The 12,330-nt window shown below is 35.7% G+C and overlaps 1 protein-coding gene across 2 annotated transcripts in view; it reads left to right on the forward strand.

Annotated features, from left to right (window-relative positions):
• Scgalpha (sarcoglycan alpha) overlaps window positions 1–12,330 on the forward strand; it is a 29,356-nt gene that overhangs the window by 6,343 nt on the left and 10,683 nt on the right. Inside the window, exons 3-9 of one of the 2 annotated variants that reach the window (XM_068361184.1) lie at window positions 3,934–4,061; window positions 5,192–5,270; window positions 6,929–7,124; window positions 8,314–8,488; window positions 8,811–8,933; window positions 9,948–10,063; window positions 10,382–10,432. In XM_068361184.1, coding sequence (XP_068217285.1) covers window positions 3,934–4,061; window positions 5,192–5,270; window positions 6,929–7,124; window positions 8,314–8,488; window positions 8,811–8,933; window positions 9,948–10,063; window positions 10,382–10,432 — 868 coding nt within the window. The remainder of the gene's footprint in view (window positions 1–3,933; window positions 4,062–5,191; window positions 5,271–6,928; window positions 7,125–8,313; window positions 8,489–8,810; window positions 8,934–9,947; window positions 10,064–10,381; window positions 10,433–12,330) is intronic. The other variant, XM_068361186.1, reaches the window with a different exon arrangement.

A 12,330-nucleotide genomic window follows, 5' to 3' on the forward strand; every position in this document is an offset into this window, starting at 1 on the left:
ATTTCGCTGCAGCACATATGGAAGGGTGGAAGTCGCTGTAGCACATTTAGAATGGTGGAAACGTTTTGCCGCAGCACATTTGGAAAGGTGGAAACGTTTCGCTGCAGCACATCTGGAAGGGTGGAAGTCGCTGTAGCACATTTGGAAGGGTGGAAGTCCCTGTAGCACATTTGAAAGGGTGGAAACGTTTCACTGCAGCACATGTTGAAGGGTGGGAACGTTTCGCTGAAGCGCATTTGGAAGGGTAGAAGTCGCTGTAGCACATTTGGAAGGGTGGAAGTCCCTGTAGCACATTTGAAAGGGTGGAAACGTTTCACTGCAGCACATTTGGAAGGGTGGGAACGTTTCGCTGAAGCGCATTTGGAAGGGTGGAAGTCGCTGTAGCACATTTGGAAAGTTGGAAGTCCCTGTAGCACATTTGAAAGGGTGGAAACGTTTCACTGCAGCACATTTGGAAGGGTGGGAACGTTTCGCTGAAGCGCATTTGGAAGGGTGGAAGTCGCTGTAGCACATTTAGAAGGTTGGAAACGTTTCACTGCAGCCTTTTTGGAAGGTTGGATACGTTTCACTGCAGCACATTTGGAAGAGTGGAAGTCCTTGTAGCACATTTGGAAGGGTGGAACCGTTTTGTTGCAGCACATTTGGAAGGATGAAATTCGCTGTAGCACATTTGGAAGGGTGGAAACATTTTGCTGCAGCACATTTGGAAGGGTGCAAGTCGCTGAAGCACATTTGGAAGGTTGGAAACATTTCCCTGCAGCCCTTTTGAAAGGTTGGAAACGTTTCACTGCAGCACATTTGGAAGAGTGGAAGTCGTTGTAGCACATTAGGAAGGGTGGAAACATTTCGCTGCAGCACATATGGAAGGGTGGAAGTCGCTGTAGCACATTTAGAATGGTGGAAACGTTTTGCCGCAGCACATTTGGAAAGGTGGAAACGTTTCGCTGCAGCACATCTGGAAGGGTGGAAGTCGCTGTAGCACATTTGGAAGAGTGGAAGTCGTTGTAGCACATTAGGAAGGGTGGAAACGTTTCGTTGCAGCACATGTTGAAGGGTGGGAATGTTTCGCTGCAGCGCATTTGGAAGGGTAGAAGTCGCTGTAGCACATTTGGAAGGGTGGAAACATTTTGCTGCAGCACATTTGGAAGGGTGCAAGTCGCTGAAGCACATTAGGAAGGGTGGAAACGTTTCGTTGCAGCACATTTGGAAGGGTGGGAATGTTTCGCTGCAGCGCATTTGGAAGGGTAGAAGGTGCTGTAGCACATTTGGAAGGGTGAAAATGTTTCGCTGCAGCACATTTGGAAGGGTGGAAGTCGCTGTAGCACATTTGGAAGGGTGGAAACATTTTGCTGCAGCACATTTGGAAGGGTACAAGTCGCTGAAGCACATTTGGAAGGTTGGAAACATTTCCCTACAGCCCTTTTGAAAGGTTGGAAACGTTTCACTGCAGCACATTTGGAAGAGTGGAAGTCGTTGTAGCACATTAGGAAGGGTGGAAACGTTTCGTTGCTGCACATTTGGAAGGATGGGAATGTTTCGCAGCAGCGCATTTGGAAAGGTAGAAGTCGCTGTAGCACATTTGGAAGGGTGGAAATGTTTCGCTGCAGCATATTTGGAAGGATGAAATTCGCTGTAGCACATTTGGAAGGGCGGAAACATTTCGTTGCAGCACATTTGGAAGGGTGGAAGTCGCTGTAGCACATTTGGAAGGGTGGAAACGTTTTGCTGCAGCACATTTGGAAGGGTGCAAGTCGCTGAAGCACATTTGGAAGGGTGAAATTTGCTGTAGCACATTTGGAAGGGCGGGAACGTTTTGCTGCAGCACATTTGGAAGGGTGGAAGTCGCTGTAGCACATTTGGAAGGGTGGAAGTCGCTGTAGCACATTTGGAAGGGTGAAATTTGCTGTAGCACATTTGGAAGGGCGGAAACGTTTTGCTGCAGCACATTTGGAAGGGTGGAAGTCGCTGTAGCACATTTGGAAGGGCCGAAACGTTTCCCTGCAGCACATTTGGAAGAGTGGAAGTCGTAGCACAATTGGAAAGTTGGAAACGTTTCGTTGCAGCACATTTGGAAGGGTGGGAATGTTTTGCTGCAGCACATTTGGAAGGGTAGAAGTCACTGTTGCACATTTGGAAGGGTGGATATGTTTTGCTGCTGCACATTTGGGAGGGTGGAAGTCACTGTAGCACATTTGGGTGGGTGGAAATGTTTCGCTGCAGCATATTTGGAAGGGCGGAATTTGCTGTAGCACATTTGGAAGGGGGGAAACGTTTCACTGCAGCACATTTGGAAGTTATGGGGTCCTTTGGCTAGCCATACAATACTACATTGGCCCCTTCTCTCTGGTTACGGTTCATTTTTCCTTTGACTACACATACACCAAATAGTCTGGCCTATTATTTACAGATTTTTCTGTCCTCATACACCTGACAACACTAAGATTATCAAACAATTCTTTTTCACACAAGGTGTTAACTGCTGCACTGTAATTGTTCAGTGGCTACTTTCGTCTTGGTAAGGGTAGAAGAGACTCTTTAGGTATGGTAGGCAGCTCTTCTAAGAAAATCAAACCATTGTTCTCTACTCTTGGGAAGTGCCATAGCCTCTGTACCATGGTCTTCCACTGTCTTGGGTTAGAGGTCTCTTGCTTGAGGGTACACTGGGGCAAACTATTCTATCTAATTTTTTCCCCCTTGTTTTTTTAAAGTTTTTATAGTTTATATAGGAAATACTTATTTCAATGTTATTACTGTTTTTAGAATATTTTATTTTTCCTTGTTTCCTTTTCTCACTTGGCTATTTTACCTGTTAGAGCCCTTGGGCTTATAGTATCCTGCTTTTCCAAATAGGGTTATAGCTTAGCAAGGAATAATAATAATAATAATGATTTGGAAGGGTGGAAACGTTTCGCTGCAGCACATTTGGAAAGGTGGAAGTCGCTATAGCACATTTGGAAGGATGAAAACATGATTGTAGTTGACAATCGCTGAGAACCGCCTCATTGGCGTCGATCATAGATATTTTGGGTCTCGACACTTTATATTTATGGAGGAAATATGGAAAATGACACTCGAGAAAAGGAATAAGCAGGGAAAAATACAGTTGTTAATAGTTTTTTATTGTGTAGATAATTTTTATTTTGTGGAATCAGTAATGGTACTCTTTTTTATGAAGGTTATAGGGATCAACTGGTGATGAAGTGTGGAACAGAGGTAGATGGAGAACGCTGGCCAGAAACATCGACCCCACATAAAAGTGGGAAAAGATGCAGACTAAGAAGAAGATAGTTTTATGATACCTGTCTTTCCTTCATATTAAACCTTGGCTATGCGTAATAACTATTAAGTCATGTAACGCATTGAATGACAATGCTACAGCATTTTGAAATTTAGGAAAAAAAAAGCTGTAACCTTGATTAGAGCAAAATACTCGTAATATTTGAGCAAATATCTGAGAATTGGTCTTTGTTCAAGAATTGAAATAAGGGGAGCAGGAATCCCAAGATTTTGATAATTATATTAATTATTCACTAGTAGTTAAAGGAAAATTTTTACGTTAAGATATATATATATATATATATATATATATATATATATATATATATATATATATATATATAAATATACACATATATATGTATATGTCCTGTATATGTATATATATATTTACACACATATATATACTATATATATATATATATATATATATATATATATATATATATATATATATATATATATATATATATATATATATATAAACATCCTGTTATATACCACATTATTAATTTACTATAGAGAGAGAGAGAGAGAGAGAGAGAGAGAGAGAGAGAGAGAGAGAGAGAGAGAGAGAGAGAGAGAGAGAGAGAGCATCACAACATTAACATCCTTTCAAAAATCCCATTTGCAAGTAAATCCTCCCCGCCCTTCCAGGAGTGACCTATCGCCCTAGTCTCTACAACCGACCTGATCTGCCCAGTTGGCTCCACTACTATTACTCCAAGCACAGCAAGACCGGCTTCGTGTATGGAGTCCCTCCCGAAGACATTTCCAAGTTCATGGTGAGATTCTACTTAAAGTTTTGTTGCTAAATTGTCTTTATTTGGGCCATGAAGGATAATATAATTTAAAAGACTAACGTGGCGAAGGTAAAGTAAATTTGTAATGCGCCGTGAAAAATATGATTAAGATCGGTGAGGTGAAATTAATGTAAATCTCTTATCTTTAGAAAAGCATTTGTATTTAATATTTCGTGTTTCAAATTGTTTTCTCGAATATTTGATTTTTTTATATTTTATATTATAGATTTATTTCTAATAGATTTTCTGTATTTTATATTAAAGATGATTTTTATTAGATTTAAGAGAAATTGTACATGGTATTATTATTATTATTATTATTATTATTATTATTATTATTATTATTATTATTATTATAAAGCAGGTCAACGAGACCTCAGAAAGATTAATTTTTAATTGGTCAGGAAAGATTGAACTAGACAAAGATACGGGAGTTGAACAGCTGAATGGGAAGGGGCAAAGGTGGATAGCCCGAAAGTAAAAGGCAGTACCCTATTGTAAACCTCCCTACCTGAACTGTGGTTAGAGACTCGCTCAAGTTAGTTAGCTGTTTTCTAGTGGCGTCTGCAACCTCACCATCCTCTCCTTTCACAAACAGCCAACCTCCTATTTCATAAGTAACCAACCTCTCACTTCACAACTAGCCAACCTCTCATTTTTCTTATTTCACAAACAGCCAACCTATCATTTCTCTCATTTCACAACTAGCCAACCTCTCATTTCTCTTATTCACAAACAGCCAACCTATCATTTCTCTCATTTCACAAACAGCCAACCTCTCATTTCTCTCATTTCACAAACAGCCAACCTCTTATTTCCCTCGCTTCACAATTAGCCAACCTCTCACTTCTTTCACTTCACAACTAGCCAACCTTTCATTTCTCTCATTTCACACGTATCCAACCTCTCATTTCTCTCACTTCACAAGTATCCAACCTCTCATTTCTCTCATTTCCCAAGCACCCAACCTCTTTTGTGGTGAAGCGAATGTTCTCGAATCGTTCCTCTCTCTAATTAGTGTCGAGGATTATAGGCTGAAGTCTCAGACGTCGGGACCTTGGAAGGTTATTAAGGATCTAATTCTTCTCCCCTGTCTCTTGGTATCACTGCAGCTGGAAGTCGTGGCTCGGGACAAACACACTTACCAAACCTCCCATCGACTCTACAGTATGGATGTCATCAACCAGACGCGTGAGTAGGAAGTTTGTTTCTATTGATGTTTGGTTAACGTGTTTAGCATTTTTTGGAACGAGCATATTATATTTTCCCTGATGAAAGCATCTTAGTGTTCTGTTACTACGTTTGACACTTGAAAGTAGCATGATATATTTTCACTGCTTTCCTTATAACCTCTCCTCTCTCTCTCTCTCTCTCTCTCTCTCTCTCTCTCTCTCTCTCTCTCTCTCTCTCTCTCTCTCTCTCTCTCTCTCTCTCTCTCTCTCTCTCTCTCTCTATATATATATATATATATATATATATATATATATATATGTATATATATATATATATATATATATATTTATATATATATGTATATATATATATATATATATATATATATATATATATATATGTGTGTGTGTGTGTGTGTATATATATATATATATATATATATATATGTCTATGTGTGTGCCTGTTTGTTTGTTTGTTTATAAATATGTATTTATGTATACATCCATATATAAGTAACATGTATCTTCAAAAAGGCTCATAAAATAAACAAAGGAAATAGAAATAAATCACTATATTTCGACCAATAGCCTACACATTGGCCTTCTTCACAATTGAAAACACCCTTTTGCTTTCATAAATAATCGATGACTGTCCACTCCTTTTCTCATTTTACTGTACACCGTGAAGAGGACCAATGTGTATTGGTCGAAACATTTCTATTTCCTTTATGTCCTTTAATTTGAGGACCTTTTTGAAGAAACACACACACACACACACACACACACACATATATATATATATATATATATATATATCATCATCATCATCATCATCATCATCATCATCTCCTACGCATATTAACGGAAAGGGCCTCGGTTAGATTTCGTCAGTCGTCTCTATCTTGCGCTTTTAAAGCAATGCTTTTCCATTCGTCATCTCCTAAACTAATCTCTCTTGGGGAGTGCGAAGTGCCTGCCCAAACCATCTCCATCTACCCCTCACCATGATCTCATCCACATATGGCACTCGAGTAATCTCTCATATAGTTTCATTTCTAGTTTCATCTTACCATTTAACTCCCAATATTCTTCTAAGGGATTTGTTCTCAAATCTACAAAATCTGTTGGATATTGTTTCATTGTCATACCATGACTCATGTCCATAGAGTAACACCGATCTCACTAAACTAATATATAGCCTGATTTTTATATGTAGTTTCAGGCGATTTGATTTCCAAATTTTATTCAACTTAGCTATTGTCTGATTAGTTACTTTCAATCTCTCATTAAACTTCAACTCTTAAGATCCTGTATTAGAAATCATCGTTCCTAAATATTTAAACGATTCCACCTCATCTATTTTTCACTTAAAAAAATCTAGGTTTTAATCTATAAATAATGAGTCAAGTTCTATCCATTTAACAAAAAATAAATGATGCAAAAAAAAAAATAAAAAAAAAAAACATTTAAGAAAAGAAACGTGAAAAATCTTCACTATTTTTGAGAGAAGTATCGAAATACAGATTGCCATTTTTTTAATAATGATTCATGTTTATTTCAATTTCTTAGAAAATTATGTAAACTTAAAAAAAAAAAGTATGAATCATAATAAATTAAGGCACCATATGAAGGAGAATATGATTTTAACAACGAACGGCACCTCTTCTTTTTTTCCAGAGAAACCCTACGAAGTCCGTTTCAAGATCACCAACATGAACGTGGACGAGTTACTGGTCGATGTACGCTGGAAACGACTCCGGGAAGTGATGGCGAAGCTCTGGAATCTAACGTCATCCCAGTTGGTCGTAACCTCGCTCACCTCGGCCACAGATAGAGGCGATAGGAAGCCTCTTCACCCTGATGAAAAAGAAGGGTAAGGTTTCTGAGGAGTTCGGGAATGGCTGTACAGTACTGCTTTAGCTCTTGTTTGTGGAAACTCTCTCTCTCTCTCTCTCTCTCTCTCTCTCTCTCTCTCTCTCTCTCTCTCTCTCTCTCTCTCTCTCTATATATATATATATATATATTTGTATATATATGTATATATATATGTATATATATATACTGTATATGTATATATATATATATATATATATATATATATATATATATATATATATATATATATATATATATACCCTACTTGTGTGTGTAGTATTTATTTATAAATAATTTTAAACTTTTTTTCCAATTATTACACTACCATTTCTGTATCTACCTACCAACAAGTCACGCTCTCTCTCTCTCTCTCTCTCTCTCTCTCTCTCTCTCTCTCTCTCTCTCTCTCTCTCTCTCTCTCTCTCTCATAAACACACACCCATATATTGCCAAGTCATTGGGACCTCAGTTTCTTGAGTCCGGGTTCGATTCCCTGGTCTACCAGAAGCTATTATCTTGGAGTTGATTCCCCTTTGGGTCTCTGATCTCGAGGTAGAGAGAATCCAGATATTAGGAGGTGTTTAATATATGGCTTATACGAATATATATGAAAAACACGTCTAAATGTTCAAAATTATCATATACTGTATATATACAATATATATGAAAAAATACACAAATTCCCCTTTGATCGTGTTGTTAAGATTGTTATAGCTTCACCATTTTCTAGTAAAGTGAAATGTCCGAATATAAAATGCATTGTAATTTGAAAGAATAACCAATTTTAATAACAATTTCTTTAGAATATAATTTGAATTTTCCCACTTAAACTTTAGTCAATTCTTTTTAATGAGGCAGATTTGCACTCACTCGCAGCGGTGCCCTTTTCGCTCGAAAAAATTTCCTGATTGCTGATTGGTTAGAATGATCTTGTCCAACCAATCAGCGAACAGGAAACTTTTCCGAGCTAAAAGGGCACCCCTGCGAGTCGGTGCAAATCTGCCTGACTAAAAAGAATTGACTATAGTGTAGGTCTGTTTTTATATTTGCTATCTATAGAAATTATCAACAAGAGTTGTTCATTTCTTTAGTAGATTTTACTCTGAAATAAAAATTACATTAACGTAAGCTCATAATCCTAAATGTATAATTGTGTTATATTTTCTAAGCCTAATTAAATTTTGCAGAGTTTACGTTAGCTATGGAAGCTCTAAGAACTTTTCACAATCTCTCTTTGAGCTGGAGAAAGAGGTGGAGCCACTGTGGGACCACAGACCTTGTCCTAACTACTTCAAGAAGACGTCCTATGAGAGGTTCTTCCAAAATGCAAGCTTTGCAATCGACTGGTGCAGTTTCAGAATGGTGTGTATGTGTAATTAATCTTTTGGATTCAGGGTAATAAAAGAAGAAAACTGTGATAAAATTCTTAATTTAATTTGTTTTGATAAGCAAAGAGTAAGTTGTAAGCGCATGCAATAACCACCATGGTAGATATCAGCAATAGTATGAGGGAAAAAAGGTGATAATCTCAGTTTTCTTGTTTGAAACCTCAGTTTAATATGACTTGATAAGTAAAGCTTAGGCCTAAGGTGTAAGTGCAAGCAATGACCTCATGTTTAATATAAAAAAAAAGATTGAATTACAATCAGAAAGACAGACCCTTGTTAAACTTTTTCCCCTATAGGTTGATAACATCAAGAAGTATGAACACTTGCAAGATTACGGAAAGGATGACAACGGCCACAAATCCCCCGTCATCTCTGCTCTGGAGAATGAAGGACGCATATACTTGCAGAGTCGGGCTCAGGTATGTCAGTTAGAGATGAAGTAATCACCAACGAACAGCTAAAGTTGTCTCCCTTTCTACCCCTTGACACATTCGAGTTGTGACCGTTTTAGAGCGACTGAATTGATCCCAATTCTTTGCAGCTTGAAATCAATAACCCCCCACCCCCAACTTAACTGATATTCCCTTTAGATAATGTTCTTTTTCCCAGCAATAACTTGTCACTTTCGTTATTTATCTGCCTTGTGGGCGGCCAACGCAAGAACCCGCGTCTTGCTCACTTGAGCAAGGCTATCTAAAACGTAACGTAACGCTAAATTTGTCATTCGAATCAAGGTCTTTAGAATACCAACAAACCTTAGTTTGAACTATACGGAAGATTTACATTAGAAGAAAGTCCTCAACTTACAAACTTAACAGGTTCAAAGAAGCTGTTTGTAAGTCGAATTTCTGTTAAATTTCGTCCTAGGGTAGGCTTTGCCTAAGCTTGCCTATGCCTTTCAGCTACAAAAGTCAGTAAATAATACCATTTCAAATTGCAAATGTCTTTTTATAAACTGCATTGAATTATATGATATTGTTTTATTACAGTATTTAAATATTAATTTTTTATACTTTATCTGAAATTTTTAATTTCATTTGGATTTGTGTTTGTATCCTCAAATGTTTGTGAGTTGAGGAACTTCTGTTCTGCTGATGATTCAAATGAGTACTAAATATCACTTCATCAGGCTTTTTCTGTGACATACTGTAATCTGAATATTGAAGTGTAAGAATTAGGCCTATTTGTAATCTTTAGGATGTAGTGTTGAAGATAACTAATATGTAATTAGACTTAGCTGAAATACTATAAGGCAAACACTTAACTTCTTTTAAAGGAAGAAATATTGTAGTGTAAAACTAGGCCTACATATAATTTTAGGCTGCAGGATATCGTTCAATGTAACCAATACTTCACGAGACTTAACTGAAACACAAAAAGGCCAACACTTTACATATTTTAAAGGAATGTCGTTATTATCATCCTCCCTTTAGGTAGTGAAACGATCATATACTTACGACGTGGTGCACACAATTCTCATTCCACTGGTGGTGATGTTGGTCCTTCTGGGTCTCCTAACTCTGGCCATGTGCTGCCACCGCACAAACATGTGAGTATGTTCGTATGTTTGATGACAGGTCCTAAATGTTTTTACTTTTAGGATTCGTGAATGTCTTGCATTCGTTATTAAATTCTTTCAGTTCATATAGAGCTCGTAAGAAGACATATATTTGTTGTTAAGTTTTGCTATACTTATTAGGCTCATCAACGTTGATTTTGTTTACATTTTAAGTGTGTGTGTGTATATATATATATATATATATATATATATATATATATATATATATATATATATATATATATATATATATATATATATATATAATTATTTGTTCAGACAGTAACTCTGTCACTATACACTCCTTAGGGATCAGCAATCCAGTGACTTTTTTGATGAACTCTTTGATGACTTTCCCCGGTAAGCGACCTTTGACCTTTCCGGATAAACAAAGGTCAAGGAATGTTGATTTGAAGTTTGTATGTAGGGAGTAGAACTAATCAACATTAAGCAGAAACTCTCTGAAGGTGTGTGAGTTCAAGTCTTTGAACCCTTAGGCATCTTGGCTTTCATGTAAACCTGAAATTATATCCGTTTTCTTTAAAGCGTGATAATAGAATTTGAAATTACTAATCGCGTTTTCTAACCTGTTTGTAATACGTTTGGTTTGCAGTGTGGGGTTTTGGGTAACTTTTTTTTCCTTTGCTTTGTAGTGTTTTACTGTGTACTAAAAAAAAAAAGTTGGTGCATACCATAAACCTCTGCTCTGCCTAAAGGTTTTTTTTTTTTTCTTTTTTTCCCAGCATCTACATTTTTGTCTCTTCCCTGATCTGACAACTTTTCAGTTGTCTCGACACCAAGTTTGGTCAGATTTCTGTACATATTTACTAATTAAATTTGTTTAAACAAACAGATTAACTTACTAAAAGCAAACCTCCATTAGTGGAGACAGTAAAGAAAAGCAAAACTATATTTCCAATACAAACATTTTATTATCAGTTTGTAATTGATGATTTTCGGTAAAGATATCTATAATGAAATTGAAATACTGCTTTTACAATACTTCATTTAAGCTTTAATCGAAATAAACTAAGAATGTCAAAATTGTTTTCACAGAAAAATATAAGTTGTCATCAAAGGATAATTTTCGTGTTTTTTATGAGTCTCTCCTTATTAGGTTTGAGAAAACGGTTTGATGTTTGTTGAAGCGCAATTTTCTTTCATAGGAAAGAATCAATTAAAGATTTTTAAACCATTGTTCATTATGTTTTGTGCACCGCTTCAAGAAACTGTTGTTTATATAATTCATTAGTCTTCATTTGATCAGAAATGCAGGTAAAATGTCTATCAGTTAATTGCAAAAAATCTCTACTGTTAAAATTTTCCGTAAAAAAACGATAAAAATCCTGGATTAAATGTTGCCAGGCATTTACCGTTTTAAATATGGATATATTGACCTAAAGGGGTGATATTAACGGTCATCAACCCGTAAAAGATAATAACAAACTAGGGTAAAATTACGGTCACCTCTATTTTCTGAAATACGGCTGAGAACAGTTTATTTTTACAGAGAATTTCCAATATGAATTACGGTATATATATATATATATATATATATATATATATATATATATATATATATATATATATATATATATATATATATATATATATATATATATATATATATATATATATATATATATATATATATATATATATTAAGTGTAGGCCTACGCTTCTTTACAAAATGAGTTTAACTCTGAAACTGTATCTTCTTAGATAATAAAACAGTGTACATAAAGTTCTTCCTTTTCAAGATTTCGTACATTTTCATAATCCATCACTCATCAACGGAAAGATATTTTCGAAATTTTCCATTAGCCGTTAACAACGTCGAGATGAAAAGAATATATATTTTTTCTTATCTTGACAAAATTTTCTAATACAAATAACCAATTGCTTGGTTCGATTTGTGGTTTTTAATATCATATTAACTCTTTTGCACGATGAGTTTTTTTTTTTTAATTTTAACAATTAACAATTTAAATTAGACTTGGTTTGCATTAATCAAACTTATATAATTAACTACTGCGAGATTGAAAGATGAGTTAGAATTTTTTTTATTGCTATTTAGTTATTCTGTAATTTTTATTTATATAATTGCTGAGAATTTTACAATTGAAAGTTTAGAAATTAGAAAGGTTTCTATTTCTAAGTTTTTTTTTTTTTTTTATTTGTCTACATATACCATCTTGATTAAAGCTTTCATAGTTCGTTAAAAATAAATTTGATCACGATTACTTAACAGTACCAAG

This window comes from Palaemon carinicauda, chromosome 37 (genome assembly GCF_036898095.1).
Source record: "Palaemon carinicauda isolate YSFRI2023 chromosome 37, ASM3689809v2, whole genome shotgun sequence".
Taxonomy (NCBI): domain Eukaryota; kingdom Metazoa; phylum Arthropoda; class Malacostraca; order Decapoda; family Palaemonidae; genus Palaemon; species Palaemon carinicauda.